The sequence below is a fragment of the Diaphorina citri genome, unplaced genomic scaffold (genome assembly GCF_000475195.1).
Source record: "Diaphorina citri unplaced genomic scaffold, Diaci psyllid genome assembly version 1.1 scaffold131, whole genome shotgun sequence".
In the NCBI taxonomy this organism is placed as follows: domain Eukaryota; kingdom Metazoa; phylum Arthropoda; class Insecta; order Hemiptera; family Psyllidae; genus Diaphorina; species Diaphorina citri.
This window is the reverse complement of record NW_007377568.1, coordinates 194,692-214,190: the sequence shown is the minus strand read 5'-3', so window position 1 is coordinate 214,190 and position 19,499 is coordinate 194,692. Positions and strand designations below refer to the sequence as shown.

Genomic DNA, 19,499 nt, shown 5'->3' with positions numbered 1-19,499 from the left:
TAAGTTGATATCCTTGAGTATGATAATGAGATGAGCACTGCAAGACACAGAGCTGAGCTTCTGTTTACTGCAAATAACCTTGTTTCCGAGAAACCTCTGTTTTCCCCGCAGGCTACCCATTGAATGGCTACATAAATGAACTCATCGGATACTTTGAACCCAAACGTGTGGTCAAATGGTGTCTCGAAAAGACTTGCGAATGCGATTGGGTGAAGGATATTTTTAGGCGATTCAGAGAGCTGCTTCCTGTATGTTTAGCGGACTCTAGCGTCTGAGGTTTACATCAGAAGTTCATTTCTATATCAGAATAATGGCTCAGGTATAAAACGACATATCCTCGTACATTTTGGCATTTGTAGATTCGCAAAACACTCATCGGATACTTTGAACCCAAACGTGTGGTCAAATGGTGTCTCGAAAAGACTTGCGAATGCGATTGGGTGAAGGATATTTTTAGGGGATTTAGAGAGCTACTTCTTGTATGTTTAGCGGACTCTAGCGTCTGAGGTTTACATCAGAAGTTCATTTGTATATCAGAATAATGGCTCAGGTATAAAACGACATATCCTCGTACATTTTGGCATTTGTAGACCTGTAAAATTTGATGAAAACCATCTAGCTTTGGTTCAACGTTCTGAGAACAGCTAATATTCTTAGAGGCTATAGTTGATAGTGACCTACTAGATTTGACTGGTTTTAGAGTAACAAGTGACGTACTAGATTTGATTGGACCAGTACTCACTTCTTATGGCTGCATTATACAAGGCCAGTAGGCAATCCAATAGCCTGTTCCACCGAAGTATGGACTAATGAAAACCATCAGTGTAGAAGTCGCACGACTACGCTCCCATTGTGCGGCAGGCCTAAACCAGCGAAAGTGTAAACCTGTTGAATTGTGTTGAGTACCTAACTTTGTTTTTCCCTAATGGGTGTTGATCTAAATGGTGCCAATAGAAAAGATTCTGTGCTGTATGTTTAGCGGACTCTAGCGTCTGAGGTTTACATCAGAAGTTCATTTGTATATCAGAATAATGGCTCAGGTATAAAACGACATAATTATGTATCCTCGTACATTTTGGCATTTGTAGATCTGCAAAATTTGATGAAAACCATCTAGCTTAGGTTCAATGTTATGAGAACAGCTAATATTCTTAGAGGCTATAGTTGATAGTGACCTACTAGATTTGACTGGTTTTAGAGTAACAAGTGACGTACTAGATTTGATTGGACCAGTACTCACTTCTTATGGCTGCATTATACAAGGCCAGTAGGCAATCCAATAGCCTGTTCCACCGAAGTATGGACTAATGAAAACCATCAGTGTAGAAGTCGCACGACTACGCTCCCATTGTGCGGCAGGCCTAAACCAGCGAAAGTCTAAACCTGTTGAATTGTGTTGAGTAACTTTGTTTTTCCCTAATAGTTGTTGATCTAAATGGTGCCAATAGAAAAGATTCTGTGTTCATAAATACATACATATTCACAAAAACGATGATTTTTAGTTTCTACGCAGAAATGCAAAATCTGATCACACTGCAGTGAGCTAAGCCAAGTTCCAAATATTTTCGTCATCGTTTTGAATAGACAAACTGTCCAACAGTATCCAGTGTTTAATCTATAGACAGTTTAATCTTTTATACATGTTGTGATTTGTGTGCAAACTGATCTTTCAACTTGATCTCAGAACTTCGTCTTTCGATAAATCGTTTGTGTGTTTGCGTGCGCACGACAAATTTGAGCAAAATTTCATATCTGAACTGGCCGTACACATAGGCAATCGGTTGACAGACAAGGTTGTGAGACCAAGTTTCAAAGATATGTATCTCCTAGCTTGTGCACCAGGCTTTCAATTCTGGACAAGAAAAAGTTGCTCAACACATTGTAGGCGGAGCTTAGTAAAGGAAAACAGAGCAGAGACAGTATCCAGTGTTTAATCTATAGACAGTTTAATCTTTTATACATGTTGTGATTTGTGTGCAAACTGATCTTCCAACTTGATCTCAGAACTTCGTCTTTCGACAATTCGTTTGTGTGTTTGCGTGCGCACGACAAATTTGAACAAAATTTCATATCCGAACTGGCCGTACACATAGGCGATCGGTTGACAGAAAAGGTTGTGAGATCAAGTTTCAAAGATATGTATCTCCTAGCTTGTGCATCAGGCTTTCAATTCTGGACAAGAAAAAGTTAAAAGTTGCTCAACACATTGTAGGCGGAGCTTAGTAAAGGAAAACAGAGCAGAGATTTTTTTTTACATTTGTACTTTATTATCGGAGATTGTTTACACTAATGATTTGATTGATCCACCCTATAAACGACGACACTTTGACGTAGACACCCGGTACGTCTTGCCTGCCACATCCGAAACCCCATGAGACCAATCCTGCAAGCTCGTAGAAACCATCATCCTGACAGACCAGGGGCCCTCCTCCGTCACCCTGGAACCAAAGAAGAGTTTATATTAGTCAAGAGAAACTTATTATATCACCAATGAAGAAAATTGCCTAATCTAGACCAGGGGCCCTCCTCCGTCACCCTGGAAACAAAGAAGAGCCAATGAAGAAAATTGCCTAGTGTAGAAACTCAAAACCCTGAAACCAAAGAAGAGATCACATTAGTCAAAAGGAACTTATCACCAATGAGCAAAAATGGAAGAAAATTGCCGAACCTAGAAACTTAAAACCCTGGAACCAAAGAAGAGTTCATATTAGTCAAGAGAAATACAGTCGAACCTGTCCAATTGGGAGCCATCCCCCGAGCCAAATAGGAAACCTAGATAAACGGCCCCTTCATTTGGAATCATGTCTATTCACCTATATACCTACGAGTATATCAAGCTTGTGAGATCCCAGAATCACAGGCATAACATTATCTACATTATTGTCCTACAACTTTTGACATACCGTTAAACGACGACACTTTGACGTAGACACCCGGTACGTCTTGCCTGCCACATCCGAAACCCCATGAGACCAATCCTGCAAGCTCGTAGAACCCATCATCCTGACAGACCAGGGGCCCTCCTCCGTCACCCTGGAAACAAAGAAGAGCCAATGAAGAAAATTGCCTAGTGTAGAAACTCAAAACCCTGAAACCAAAGAAGAGATCACATTAGTCAAAAGGAACTTATCACCAATGAGCAAAAATGGAAGAAAATTGCCGAACCTAGAAACTTAAAACCCTGGAACCAAAGAAGACTTCATATTAGTCAAGAGAAATACAGCCGAACCTGTCCAATTGGGAGCCATCCCCCGAGCCAAATGGGAAACCTAGATAAACGGCCCCTTCATTTGGAATCATGTCTATTCACCTATATACCTACGAGTATATCAAGCTTGTAAGATCCCAGAATCACAGGCATAACATTACCAATGAGCAAAAATGGAAGAAAATTGCCGAACCTAGAAACTTAAAACCCTGGAACCAAAGAAGAGTTCATATTAGTCAAGAGAAATATAGCCGAACCTGTCCAATTGGGAGCCATCCCCCGAACCAAATGGGAAACCTAGATAAACGGCCTCTTCGTTTGGAATCATGTCTATTCACCTATATACCTACAAATATATCAAGCTTGTGAGATCCCAGAATCACAGGCATAACATTATCTACAATTCTACATTATTGTCCTACATATTTCTAGGAACTTTTGACATACCGTGATACCATCCTATCCATTCTCTTAACGTAAAAAGAACATAAAACATCTTTTGTCTTTATTGCAATTTTGAAACCAATATTTTTTACTATTTAAAAGAAAATCTGGTGTGATCATCGCACGACTTTCCTTATCCATAAATTCATTTCAAAATAGGTGCGTTTCTATTTAGGATGATACCATCCTATCCATTCTCTTAACGTAAAAAGAACATAAAACATCTTTTGTCTTTATTGCAATTTTGAAACCCATATTTTTTACTGTTTAAAAGAAAATCTGGTGTGATCATCGCACGACTTTCCTTATCCATAAATTCATTTCAAAATAGGTGCCTTTCTATTTAGGGAAAGAGGTAGCTTCCTAACACATATTAGGATAAGGAAAGTAAAAGTCCCATGTTGGTATAGCGAAATTTATGATCTTGTAGATACAATGCACCTTTAGTTTAAGCTCTTGGTGGGTAGTAAATTTATGTTATTAATATTTATAATACAAGACCGTATGTGTAAGGTTTTTCTGTGGTTTATTGTTGAAATAATTGCAAAATAATAGTAAAGTCTCCTAAATTATAGAGGAAAACAGAATGCAGTGTGTTTTTCTTTCTCGGAATTCATTTTACATTGTTGTTCTCTTTTATAGTTCCTATTCGAATATGTTTAGTGTGCGTTTGTGTATAGGCTGTTAAAGGATGTACTTTTGAAAGAGCTAAATAAGCGTTGTATTCAAATCTATCGTTTCCATTGGACGCTATTGAGATACAAGCAGCTACTCTGCTCCATTGTCCCCACTAGTCCGAGTACATCCCGATTACCACAAAAGTACGATAATAAAATAGAACCCGAATTTCTCTCTTGCTAAGCGACTTAGATTCGGAGATTGCTTGCGAGACAGTAATACAGTATGCCTTCTTCCTACAGTATGCCTTCTTAATATGCCTTCTTCCTTTCGATAAATCCCATTTTTTCAACTTGGTCAACTTTCGTGTCCTAATACACACATTCAATCCGTTTTCTTCCATAATTTGTAGTTTTTCCTCTACAACTACCTGAAAATGGCTTTTTGGTCTACTTTCGTGTCGTATAGTATAATATCTCTAGTAGCGCTGTCGAACTTTCTTGGCGCTGTGACTTGGCGGGGCGGAGCGCTAATGCGCTCCTTCGTTTCGTGATCAGTCTTACCTGACAGGCGTCATTCCCTTCTTCTCCTCCCGCGCAGAAGCTGCTCGCTGGCAGAATGAAGATCTTTTCCGTGACAGCATTGATTTTGCGAATACACTCTGTGTCACTAACGATGGGGATCTCAGCCTCACGCACTCTCAACGGAATGGGACCAGCTGGAGGAGAAAACAGGGAAAAATTAAATAAAATATTTTAGGGTCGAGTAGATTGGAACACATCACATGCCTTCAGGCACACTCCATTTGTCAAGGGTCTAGGTTTACCCAGCCCTTAGGATCAAATTAATATGAAGAAACCATTTCTCTGTGTCACTAACGATGGGGATCTCAGCCTCACGCACTCTCAACGGAATGGGACCAGCTGGAGGAGAAAACAGGGAAAAATTAAATGAAATAATTTGGGGTCGAGTAGATTGGAACACATCACATGCCTTCAGGCTTCAGGCACACTCCATTTATCAAGGGTCTAGGTTTAGCCAGCCCTTGGGATCAAATTAATATGAAGAAACCATTGACTGATGAAATCTGTAATTAAATACGTCTTACTCGTAAGGAAAACACTCGTACATTCAATGCCTAAACGAAAAAGGTAAAATTCGGTTCAAAATATTCTGTCTCCACTGGAATTGGAACGTGGCCACTCCATACATTCAATGCCTAAACGAAAAAGGTAAAATTCGGTTCGAAAAATTCTGTCTCCACTGGAATTGGAACGTGGCCACTCCGTACATTCAATGCCTAAACGAAAAAGGTAAAATTCGGTTCGAAAAATTCTGTCTCCACTGGAATTGGAACGTGGCCACTCCGGTTGAAACTCTCTTACCTTCACAGAAAGCCCAATCTGAGCCTTAGGTGTAGGGGCAAACAGCCCTAAAGGATGGGTTAAGCTTCTCAATGTCTTACCTTCTCCCATATATCCGTACCCCGTGACCGTGCACCGTTTGCCGGCAGCATGGTTCACCCCCCGCGCAGGCAAACACACCAGACACACGCCGTCCTTGAGTTCTGCCTGTCCGTGCAGCTTGAGTAGGGCAATATCATTGTCCAGTGTCTGGGAGTTGTGGTTGTGATGGATGTAGGTAGTGGCCACCCTGAGGGTTTGAGCCCCGGGACTGCCATATTTGCGCGTCAGATCGTGGTCGCCCACTCGAACGTAGACGGCGTCACCTGACCTGACAATGCTGAAATTGGAAACGGCAAACATTTCAATCAAGAAGAGTCACAAGAAAATGGTTGCTAAGGCCAGCCACTCACTGTCAGGGGACAGGTACACCTGACCAGGTCTGCCTGTCAGGTCTACCTTGATACCTATTCGTCAGATCGTGGTCGCCCACTCGAACGTAGACGGCGTCACCTGACCTGACAATGCTGAAATTGGAAACGGCAAACATTTCAATCAAGAGTCACAAGAAAATGGTTGCTAAGGCCAGCCACTCACTGTCAGGGGACAGGTACAGGGTACACCTGACCAGGTCTACATGATACCTATAGGAAAAAGTTCAGTATGCAAAAGAAATTACATTTCTGCTTCATAGAAAAGTTCGTATTTATATTTTCGTCTTGTTTAAAAAAAGCGTATCCTGAAAAACTTATACCAAGTATTTTTCTAGAAAAGAAAGTTGAAGAAGAATGTGGTAAAAGAATGCGCAGGGTTAATTTTGCATTTTACTTAAGACGGAAAAAAAACTTCATTAGTTTCATTTCAAACATAGCAAGAATCTCTTTGATCAAGATGGATGTCTCAGCCATAGTGCCCATGTAGTTTAATTTTATAGATATGCTAAAAGGATTCTGACTTGAATACAATAAAAAATGTGAATGATGCAACTTCTAGAGTTCTAGATGTCATTTCTAGCACGAATAATCATGGGAAACTAAAGGGATTGATGACTACATAGTACATACTACATATTATTTGGACTGTAAAGTGTAGTGCTGTACCTTGTTGAAGGCTGAATTGAATGAATGCCAGATCATGAAAAAAAGTTGAATAAAACACAATATAATGGTGAATAGTATAAAAGAAAACTAGAAAAGTGCATAGGAAAAGTTTCAAGAGAGAAAAATAAGAAACCACGTTGGAGGAAAACAAGGTAGAAGCGATAATTAAAAATATTTTAAACTTTGTTTTGAGAATATACCGAATGAACTTTGAAAAGCTTGGAAAAATTTTCAGAGAAAGTTTATAAACTTCACATGAACTCAGTCAAAGGGTTCAAAGGGCTTTGTGAGAAAATTAAAAACCAATGCAGAAAACCAGAAAAGTTTTTCTACCCCGTAGCCTTGTGACATATGCAAAAGTTAACTTGCTTCCTAGACGACATTATTTAGTGGATTTCCATAGTGTTCTTAGTTCTTACCACAAAAGGGATTTAAAAACATGCTATTCTCACATTGTAAAGAAATTTCCTCGAGTATGACTCGTCACCTGAACCTTTTTGTTTCCAATTTAAATATAGCCAATTTTAGTACTAAGTACTAGTAAATAAATGACATTGTTTATACTTGTACTTGTACTGCTAGGTGATCTTGGTTACCTATAATCACCTGAACCTTTTTGTTTCCAATTTAAATATAGCCAATTTTAGTACTAAGTACTAGTAAATAAATGACATTGTTTATACTTGTACTGCTAGGTGAACAGACTTTTCGAGTCCTATAACGCATCTAATAATAAGACTCGATTGGTTACCTATAATCTCATGTACAAATTGCAATAATCACAAACAAAGCGCGAAATTATTGCCAGAGGCAATCTAGATATTGAACCCACATCTACCTTTTTTTTTTTTTTTTTTTTTTTTTTTTTTAACACTATCAGTAGGTACCTATATTGTTCTTGTTTACAAACCCTGTGTTCCACCAAGAATAACCCTCTTTAAATCTTGTTTTGATTGACTTCCTGTTAAAGAATCCCTTGGAGTCTTTAACCCTAAAATACTTTTTAAAATAATCATTATCTGATCTAGGAGACTAGGAACAACCTGTATATTTAATAGCTTTAATACAGTTATTATCTTGTTAGGCCTACTCAGTGATAATTAAGGGTTGTTCGTAATACAAGATATCTTAGTATGCCCAATACTGTGGAACATAATCAAGATGTTGAGTTACATCTAGCTTCTTGGAATATTTTGTACTCATTATTTAGGAGACTAGGAACAACCTGTATATTTAATAGCTTTAATACAGTTATTATCTTGTTAGGCCTACTCAGTGATAATTAAGGGTTGTTCTCTCTTATTCTTTCTACCATGGGGTTGTTCGTAATCCAAGATATCTTAGTATGCCCAATACTGTGAAACATAATCAAGATGTTGAGTTACATCTAGCTTCTTGGAATATTTTGTACTCATTATCTCTAGCACGAATAATCATGGGAAACTAAAGGGATTGATGACTACATACTACATATTATTTGGACTGTAAAGTGTAGTGCTGTACCTTGCTGAACGGCTGAATTGAATGAATGCCAGATCATGAAAAAAAGTTGAATAAAACACAATATAATGGTGAATAGTATAAAAGAAAACTAGAAAAGTGCATAGGAAAAGTTTCGAGAGAGAAAAATAAGAAACCACGTTGGAGGAAAACAAGGTGGAAGCGATAATTAAAAATATTTTAAACTTTGTTTTGAGAAAACCGAATGAACTTTGAAAAGCTTGGAAAAATTTTCAGAGAAAGTTTACAAACTTCACATGAACTCAGTCAAAGGGTTCAATTCAAAGGGCTTTGTGAGAAAATTAAAAACCAATGCAGAAAACCAGAAAAGTTTTTCTACCCCGTAGCCTTGTGACATATGCAAAAGTTAACTTGCTTCCTAGACGACATTATTTAGCGGATTTCCGTAGTGTTCTTAGTTCTTACCACAAAAGGGATTTAAAAACATGCTATTCTCACATTGTGAAGAAATTTCCTTGAAATTTTTTCGAGTATGACTCGTCACCTGAACCTTTTTGTTTCCAATTTAAATAAAGCCAATTTATAGTACTAAGTACTAAGTACTAGTAAATAAATGAAATTGTTTATACTTGTACTTGTACTGCTAGGTGAACAGACTTTTCGAGTCCTATGACGCATCTAATAATAAGACTCTATTGGTTACGTATAATAATGTACAAAATACAATAATTCCAAACAAAGGGCGAAATTATTGCCGAGGCAATCTCTACCATCCAACCCGCATACACGCTGTTCTACTAAATCTGAACTTACTTGGTGACACAATGGGCCGCTGTCAGCACCCACTGGGTACCAATAAGTGCTCCACCGCACAGGTATTGGTTCAGAGAATTGATGAGGGCCACTTGCCAGCACCATTCCGCGGGGTCTGCATCTTCTCCGCCAACCACTCTAGCTCCACGCTCCCTTGCTGTACCCTTCACTCCGCATACATATTTGTTATACACGGCCGGTCTGACTGTAGTGCTCGTTGTGGAGTAGGTGGGGTATGATGCTGCAAACAAACATATATTACATTGAAATGGGGGCCTTTTCTGACGAAATTCCTGTGTGCGGAGTCCATTATGTAAAACTATTGCACCCCAAACAGTCACATAAAGTTGACATAACATGTCTGCATCTTCTCCGCCAACCACTCTAGCTCCACGCTCCCTTGCTGTACCCTTCACTCCGCAAACATATTTGTTATACACCGCCGGTCTGACTGTAGTGCTCGTTGTGGAGTAGGTGGGGTATGATGCTGTAAACAGTAACATATATTACATTGAAATGGGGGCCTTTTCTGACGAAATTCCTGTGTGCGGAGTCCATTATGTAATAAAACTATTGCACCCCAAACAGTCACATAAAGTTGACATAACATTGGCACTAATAGAAGGCAGAAAATAACCTCTGCACTAGACGAAGAGGTTAAAACTAAAAGCATTCTTCATCGCTTGAGACTTGTTGCTCTATGAAGTCTATGATTCCCTGCAAGAATTGCCTTAGTATTGAGTTATTGACTCTGCCATCAATCTCCTAGATTTTGAGCACACGCTACTTACAGACATAACATTGGTACTAATAGAAGGCAGAAAGTAACCTCTGCACTAGACGAAGACTAAAAGCATTCTTCATCGCTTGAGACTTGTTGCTCTATGAAATCTATGATTCCCTCCAAGAATTGCCTTAGTATTGAGTTATTGACTCTGCCATCAATCTCCTAGATTTTGAGCACACGCTACTTACATGACATAACATTGGTACTAATAGAAGGCAGAAAGTAACCTCTGCACTAGACGAAGACTAAAAGCATTCTTCATCGCTTGAGACTTGTTGATTGACTCTGCCATCAATCTCCTAGATTTTGAGCACACGCTACTTACATGTACATGATTCCCTGCTCTTCATCGCTTGAGACTTGTTGATTGACTCTGCCATCAATCTCCTAGATTTTGAGCACACGCTACTTACATGTACATACTTGAGAACTTAAGTCATATCACTATGCAAGAGAAACAAAAGAAAACTTGGTTTTGAAAATGAGTGAAAGTAAAAATTGAAGCAAGACATGTTATGAAGGCTTGGCAAAACCTAACTGTTCTTCATGCCATACAAGGTGACTTCGAAGTCTCGAGTAACTTTAGATAACATATCGCATATCGCAATGAGTTGGGTACGGATTTATGATGACCCTATAAGATATTAATTTATTTTTAAGTACCTGTATGCGTTCAATAATTTAGAAAGTAAAAGAGTGCATCGAGTACGAGTGAGTTATTGGTGAACGCCAAATGAGTCACCCTGGTATGCCGCATGTCATTCATTTCAATAATTTAGAAAGTAAAAGAGTGCATCGAGTACGAGTGAGTTATTGGTGAACGCCAAATGAGTCACCCTGGTATGCCGCATGTCACCAACTTTGATGCAGGTATTGTCACATTTAGTACGAGCATAGTCTGAGCAACATTGTACCTAGGTACCGGTGTCTTTGTCTGCATTACGTTCAGGGATATTAGGATATTAATTTGCTACGTCTTGTCTAGACGCTGACTTTAATGTAAACATTCCCTTCGTAGGGATAGTTATCGATCTTCCATTACGTCGAATGTTCCAATAGGCATGACCTCTATGATTAAGCATTTTAATAACACTCGATATCAATGGTCATTTTCTAAGTAATTTTATTTTAGTTTTGAAAGAGGACTGTGACAAACCTGCTGCTTGGCAAAACCTAACTGTTCTTCATGCCATACAAGGTGACTTCGAAGTCTCGAGTAACTTTAGATAACATATCGCATATCGCAATGAATAATGAGTTGGGTACGGATTTATGATGACCCTATGTGGCAAAACCTAACTGTTCTTCATGCCATACAAGGTGACTTCGAAGTCTCGAGTAACTTTAGATAACATATCGCATATCGCAATGAGTAATGAGTTGGGTACGGATTTATGATGACCCTATAAGATATTAATTTATTTTTAAGTACCTGTATGCGTTCAATAATTTAGAAAGTAAAAGAGTGCATCGAGTACGAGTGAGTTATTGGTGAACGCCAAATGAGTCACCCTGGTATGTCGCATGTCATCAACTTTGATGCAGGTATTGTCACATTTAGTACGAGCATAGTCTGAGCAACATTGTTCAATAATTTAGAAAGTAAAAGAGTGCATCGAGTACGAGTGAGTTATTGGTGAACGCCAAATGAGTCACCCTGGTATGCCGCATGTCATCAACTTTGATGCAGGTATTGTCACATTTAGTACGAGCATAGTCTGAGCAACATTGTACCTAGGTACCGGTGTCTTTGTCTGCATTACGTTCAGGGATATTAGGATATTAATTTGCTACGTCTTGTCTAGACGCTGACTTTAATGTACACTCGATATCAATGGTCATTTTCTAAGTAATTTTATTTTAGTTTTGAAAGAGGACTATGACAAACCTGCTGCCGGACTCAGTGCTGTCTGATGAACTTGATGACTTGGTAGTTGATGTTGAGGGCTGTACGGCCTGTAGTGGTTCGTGAATGTATCATTACGAGAGACACCATTCTTCTGGTCCAGAACTTCTCTTATCACAGATTTGGGAGCACAACATTGGGTACCTGACTTCTTACATTTGAAGATTTCTGTCATCTCTGCGTTTCCTAGAAAATTGAAGCGAACTCTAGTTACGATCTGAGATGAAGAATAGTGTAACATATTTACATAGAGTCATAAAGATGTATTCACTCCGAAATGAGTGGTAATAAAATGATAACGAGCTAATCTAAATCGTTAACACGAGGAAAAGTTGTAAAAGTTTTACCCATCAAGTTTGTTACTTACTGAAACATGTGAATGACAAGTAGGACACAATACAGGAGCCAGGACACTCAGGTCTGTCGTCAGGGACAGCTGTGGTTGTAGCCACAGTGGTTGTGGTGGGAGGTTGTGTAGGGCGTGGTTTCGGTTTGGTGGGTGGAGGCAACCTCGTATTGTCACAACACATGGATCCTCTGCTACATGTGGATGTTTGAGGAATAAGCACGGATGGTCTCTCACAGAATGCGGCCATGATGTTGAGTAAACAGAAGCCAGGACATTTGGGCAGATTAGATGGTTGACTAGAAGGCGGCTTGTTAGTGGTTGTCCTTCTTGGAGGAGGAGGGGGTGGAGGTTGGGTGTAAACGTTGGTTTTGGTGGGTTTGTCGTTGCTACCTTGGTCATTGCCGTCAATCTTATTGTTGTTATTGAAGTTGTTCTGTGGTGGCGTCGTAGATTCTTGAGAATTGGTAATGCAACAGCTGTCATCGCCAGGTGGGTTTGTCGTTGCTACCTTGGTCATTGCCGTCAATCTTATTGTTGTTATTGAAGTTGTTCTGTGGTGGCGTCGTAGATTCTTGAGCATTGGTAATGCAACAGCTGTCATCGCCAGGACATGAAGCCGTTGTGTCGATGTCATCACAAAACAGAGCGAAAGGTACCACTATTGATTTATTTTTACACAATTAAGCAACATAGGCCATTTGCTGCAAATAAATAAGGTAGCCTACAGTTCTTTTAGGAATTTGTTTGTCTTTAAGAAACGCATCAGGACAGCAATGGCATCAGGGTTGTCTTTGAGTACCACTATTTAAACTCAATGACAATGCTTTTTTAAATGAACATCTTTCACTCCCATTTTCTCTCAGATTGCATTAAATTCAGTACATTTTTAAGATGGTACGATGATGGAGGTTGTTTTTTTTTTTTTGTTTTTTTTTTTGTTAAGATATCTGCGGTCTATCCCCATACAGCAACAATAAGTATCCACTATCCGCGAATGTTCCGAATTTCACAAATTATGTTCAGTCTTTTTCTCCTTGATAAAAGCCTTCCTGAGGAGAAAGGCTTCTCATCAAAGACAAGTAAAATGTTTTTGCTGAGAAACATCACAAGTCTTTTAGGTTCCAGGGTAATTCAGGTCCTTAAACACAAAAGACAACCCTGCGTAAACTTTCCCTATCTACAAGAGCCGATAAAACGCTTCCAAGCACAATAGATGGAAGAAGGGGCAATATGTTGACGTGGTCTTTATCTTCTGCATTGTTTTTGTCAATTAGAATTTTCACTTCAGTTTTCACGCAAGAATTTAATTTTCCGCTCGATAAATTTTTTATTCAACGAAGAAAATGTGGGAGCTTGGAAGTTGTTGGAGATAATATTGAAGTTGTAGAGGGGTAAATTTATGTTTCTTCCTCTTCTAACTTATAAGGCTAACAAATGCCTGACCCGACATAACATCCAGGTAAATTTATGTTTCTTCCTCTTCTAACTTATAAGGCTAACATGTGTAAATTTCCTTTGTATTGAATATATTTACCAAATTTTATCGCTATCTGACCAACAGTTACAGCAAAACAAACAAAGACACACACTCCAAGACAGTTGTTGTTTCCTCCTGGAATAATTGAGAGGATTTGCAAAGGGTTAATTTTAAAATGATTGTCAATATGTATGCCCTCATTGTCATTGTACCCCCAACAGCGCAAATACGTAAATATACCTACATATTTATAGAAAGAAATGTGGTACAAATAAATCACACATTTTCCATTAACAGTATTAACCTTAAAACTTCCCGCTATTTGTTACTGTCCTATCCTAGGATGTACTTACAAAGAAATCATAAACCCAATTGGGAATAAATATTTTGTAAATATTCATCTACTTGTTTGTATTTTGTTGCAGTATTTGTTAGGTTGCTCACCAGTGTCTATTTTGTTGGATGCTCCAGGAGGCTGTGGTCTCTTTTCTGGATTCTGAAATGATAAAATGAGTTCGAGAGATTACTTTTCTGGTAGGTATCAAGGCAATGCTAAAATCTACCATAACAATGACACGCAAATCCTATCCAATGTTTTCGATTCAATCAGAAGTAAAAATTTGCCTTTTGGCAATCCTGGATTCTGAAATGATAAAATGAGTTCGAGAGATTACTTTTCTGGTAGGTATCAAGGCAATGCTAAAATCTACCATAACAATGACACCCAAATCCTATCCAATGTTTTCGATTCAATCAGAAGTAAAAATTTGCCTTTTGGCAATTTTAACATTCCTACTGGAAGAATCGATTCATTTGCAATGATGTAGAATCACGTTGCAACAAAGATCTCCCGCGCAGAATATTTGAACCCGAGGAATTGAGAATAATATTTACACCAGGTACTGTTTGGATTTAATAAAAATTCTGAACAAAGCCAGTTGTTTTACTAGTGCCTATGCATGTAAAAGTATCTCTAATCCCTCCAAACTCTGACTACACCAGGTACTGTTTGGATTTAATAAAAATTCTGAACAAAGCCAGTTGTTTTACTAGTGCCTATGCATGTAAAAGTATCTCTAAAACTCTCTAGTCTGAAAATTGCCCACTAAAGTAGAGTTATTTTAATGAGTGCTATTTAAGTTCAAATTATAATTTCTTCTACAATCGATTGTTTTACCTGTGGTTTTTTATACGGTTTACTGGTTGTGTATAGAGTTGGTGGAGTAGTTGTAGATGGCGATGATGTCCCTGCATTGGATGTAGTACTTCCTCCTGCAGCTGGTGTAGTACCGTTTGCTGGCGATTCCAAACAACATCTCATTGAAGGTGACGGACATTGTACATCATCCAATACTTCAGCACAAATGAGAGTGGCGATGGCATGAACACAGGTTCCGGGGCAGTCTTTACTCTCAGCAGTACTGGTAATCGTGTCAAGAAGTCCTGCGACCAGAACAATGTAAACAAACATGAAAATACATCGGAGTCAAATATCATGAGCAATAAATTTATTACAAAGCCATTTCAACGGTAAAACAATGTAAACAAACATGAAAATACATCGGAGTCAAATATCATGAGCAATAAATTTATTACAAAGCCATTTCAACGGTAATTTTTTTTAAGTCTGGTGAAATATTTTGTACAAAACTTTTGACCTAGAAAACGAAACTATCTGCCAAACGGATTCTGATCTTGGGAAGAAGATAGCATCAACCTTGAGAGAAATAAGGTCAGACCTGTTGCGATGACCTTGTAGGTGTCAATGAACTTTCTCGCGACCAGAATGTGGTCTTCACTCCGTGTGTTCCGTAAGAACCAAAGTGAACTATCTGACTTTGATCAGTAAGATCTTCTGAATTGTCACTTTCAGATTTATATTTCAGGTAAGGCTGCTTTCGACACGAGGAGTTTTTGAAACTGATTTACATTAGTGTTTGGAATGATACAAAAATGACCAAGTCATATAAACCCAGTTTCTTACTAACATAGAATACCTCAACAACTACTAACGATGCGTGTATGATACCTACCGCTAAATGGGTTAACCTAATTAAACGTTGGAATTTTTTTCCGGTTTTAATGTAAAGTGAGAGTACCACGAGTTTCTCATCTAAAAGTGATTTTATAGAAAAATCTCAAATAATTTCTTGTTTTCTTTAAATTCAAAATTTGAGAGTAAACTTTTACTACAAAAACAGATCGATACAAAATTCGAATTTTATTGATTAAAACTACAACCATGATGAAGTTTATCAGCCTATCTTACACAAATTGTTGAAGAGATATGGATTGCATGATGTAGTTGTATGCACTTGGAGCTTCAGTTTTCCAAGAACCTTACTCTGCAGACTTTCTAATCTCACTTCAAATGAAAGTTGCAAGACTGACGTTGACAATGCAAGTTCATATATGGCCACAGCTTCCGCATTGATTAGCGGAAATGTGACACAAAAAGCAGCTAAATAGGCGATGGACGTTGCTTTGAAGAAATGAAGCTTATAAGAGTTTTTTCCGCATTGATTAGCGGAAATGTGACACAAAAAGCAGCTAAATAGGCGATGGACGTTGCTTTGAAGAAATGAAGCTTATATGAGTTTCATATCTCTATTTGAGTTTGATATTATTCTGTGGGTAATAGTGAGTCAGGGCAGCAGCTAAATAGGCGATGGACGTTGCTTTGAAGAAATGAAGCTTATATGAGTTTTATATCTCTATTTGAGTTTGATATTATTCTGTGGGTAATAGTGAGTCAGGGCTTTTACCAGCAGCTAAATAGGCGATGGACGTTGCTTTGAAGAAATGAAGCTTATATGAGTTTTATATCTCTATTTGAGTTTGATATTATTCTGTGTGTAATAGTGAGTCAGGGATTTTACTGGGAGAGACAAAGTATGAACTCGGGTGCTGTCTCTGTATTTCAAAAACGGTAATTGATTAGTTTTATCTACCTCCTCTATTTCAATTGATGTTTCTCTAAACTCTAATACCTTTTCAGTAAATATCAGTCGCGCTTACTTGGGTGATGTTTCAAAGTCATAGAGCAGGAAAAATGAGGACCAACGGAATTTTTCTTTTTCTTCTACGAATTCTAGATCCCGAGATAAATCGATTTAAAAAATACCGGTAATTTGTAAAGTTTGACGTCACGACAGAGCTGAGCTTCTGTTTACTGCAAATAACCTTGTTTCCGAGAAACCTCTGTTTTCCCCGCAGGCTACCCATTGAATGGCTACATAATTGAACTCATCGGATACTTTGAACCCAAACGTGTGGTCAAATGGTGTCTCGAAAAGACTTGCGAATCGGGGATAGAGCCATAGTGCCCACCACATCAATTCATCTGAGGTAAGTATGGGGGGACTTTACCATTTAGGGGATTTTACTGTTTTGAATTAAATAACATAAACACGCGTCATTTTGTTACAATAGAATAAATATACCTAAGAAAGACTAGGAGACCATTTAAATCGCAAAGAACGTACATAGCTTTCTTTGTGACCTATTTAAAGACATACATTATAAGCTTCTTAGCCCGAAGATAGTGCCCACCACATCAATTCATCTGAGGTAAGTATGGGGGGACTTTACCATTTAGGGGATTTTACTGTTTTGAACTAAATAACATAAGTAAACACGCGTCATTTTGTTACAATAGAATAAATATACCTAAGAAAGACTAGGAGACCATTTAAATCACAAAGAACGTACATAGCTTTCTTTGTGACCTCTTTAAAGACATACAATATAAGCTTCTTAGCCCGAAGGATAATATCTCATTTTGCACCTTCCCTTTTTCCTTGACAGACCAAATGCTTTCGTCTTTTAGTCTGACTTTCAAACCCAAAGGCTATTAGCCGAAAAAGCTTGTTCTTTAAGAAATCACGGTTTTTATTTAGTGCCAGGTCTAGGCAACATTTCTGAAATCCACCAATTAATGAACTTTTCCTTGACAGACCAAATGCTTTCGTCTTTTAGTCTGACTTTCAAACCCAAAGGCTATTAGCCGAAAAAGCTTGTTCTTTAAGAAATCACGGTTTTTATTTAGTGCCAGGTCTAGGCAACATTTCTGAAATCCACCAATTAATGAACTTTTTATTACATTTTGAACAAATTAATAATAATAGATTAGTTAGATATAAGGTAAACATCTACATTCTATGCTTAATATTATAATAGAGAAGAAACTGACTCACCAGAGAAGAAACTGCTCGCCAAAGATTCTCCGTCCTGGGTGTAGCTCGTTCGGAAAAAACAAACAAACAATATGAAAACACCGTTAAAAGTTCTCATTTCGGGGACTTTGCTTGGAAAAAAATTAAATGAAATGCTCGCACCTCATAGATGCAACGTTCGATACGAGTCACCTCAATAAGTTCTACCATGAAACCGTGTCATTTGATATCTCATTTATACTGCTAGGATGAGACTGAAAAGTCCCTTTACAATGTGTATAGGTACCACTATTGATTTATTTTTACACAATTAAGCAACATAGGTCATTTGCTGCAAATAAATAAGGTAGCCTACAGTTCTTTTAGGAAGTTGTTTGGGCATTTATACTGCTAGGATGAGACTGAAAAGTCCCTTTACAATGTGTATAGGTACCACTATTGATTTATTTTTACACAATTAAGCAACATAGGCCATTTGCTGCAAATAAATAAGGTAGCCTACAGTTCTTTTAGGAAGTTGTTTGCCTTTAAGAAACGCATCAGGATAGCAATTGAATCAGGGTTGTCTTTGAGTACCACTATTTAAACTCAATGATAATGCTTTTTTAAATGAACATCTTTCACTCCCATTTTCTCTCAGATTGCATTAAATTCAGTACAATTTCAAGATGGTACAATGATGGAGTTTTTTTGCTAAGATATCTGTGGTCTATCCCCATACAGCAACAATAGGTATCCACTATCAGTGAAAGTTCCGAATTTCACAAATTATGTTCAGTCTTTTTCTCCTTGATAAAAGCCTTCTCAATGATAATGCTTTTTTAAATGAACATCTTTCACTCCCATTTTCTCTCAGATTGCATTAAATTCAGTACAATTTCAAGATGGTACTATGATGGAGTTTTTTTGCTAAGATATCTGCGGTCTATCCCCATACAGCAACAATAGGTATCCACTATCAGTGAAAGTTCCGAATTTCACAAATTATGTTCAGTCTTTTTCTCCTTGATAAAAGCCTTCCTGAGGAGAAAGACTTCTCATCAAAGACAAGTAAAATGTTTTTGCTGAGAAACATCACAAGTCTTTTAGGTTCTAAGGGTTGTTAGGCCTACTCAGTGATAATTAAGGGTTGTTCGTAATCCAAGATATCTTAGTATGCCCAATACTGTGAAACATAATCAAGATGTTGAGTTTCATCTAGCTTCTTGGAATATTTTGTACTTATTATCATGGAGAAGATTACTGTTATTATAATGGTAGTACTACTGGAACCTGCCCTAACACTATCTACCGTAGGTAACTTCTAGCAGGGGTGATATGAGAGCTTTTGTTTTGTGTGTAGGGATTTTCATTGTATGGAGAAGATTACTGTTATTATAATGGTAGTACTACTTGAACCTGCCCTAACACTATCTACCGTAGGTAACTTCTAGCAGGGGTGATGATATGAGAGTTTTTGTTTTGTGTGTAGTGAATGTCATTGATTGTTCAACGAAATGGAAGGTCGCGTCGAGAGGAAAGCTCTTGTAGTACCTATGTAGTTTTAGAGAGAGTATGAAGTAATGTAGTATGTATTGTTGGTAGTACTACTTGAACCTGCCCTAACACTATCTACCGTAGGTAACTTCTAGCAGGGGTGATATGAGAGTTTTTGTTTTGTGTGTAGGGAATTTCATTGATTGTTCAACGAAATGGAAGGTCGCGTCGAGAGGAAAGCTCTTGTAGTATGTAGTTTTAGAGGGTATGAAGTAATGTAGT

The 19,499-nt window shown here is 38.1% G+C and overlaps 1 protein-coding gene across 1 annotated transcript; it reads right to left on the bottom strand.

Moving 5' to 3' along the window:
* Positions 1-1,955: 1,955 nt before the first annotated feature.
* On the bottom strand, positions 1,956-17,915 carry LOC103525008 (protein masquerade-like). Its single transcript, XM_008490052.3, is given in 12 exon segments — positions 1,956-2,438; positions 4,834-4,988; positions 5,736-6,013; positions 9,048-9,288; positions 9,400-9,534; positions 11,723-11,926; positions 12,108-12,579; positions 12,581-12,747; positions 13,624-13,701; positions 14,011-14,062; positions 14,744-15,009; positions 17,763-17,915. Coding segments are annotated over 12 exon segments (2,316 nt in total). The 5' UTR covers positions 17,860-17,915; the 3' UTR covers positions 1,956-2,267.
* Positions 17,916-19,499: the final 1,584 nt, after the last annotated feature.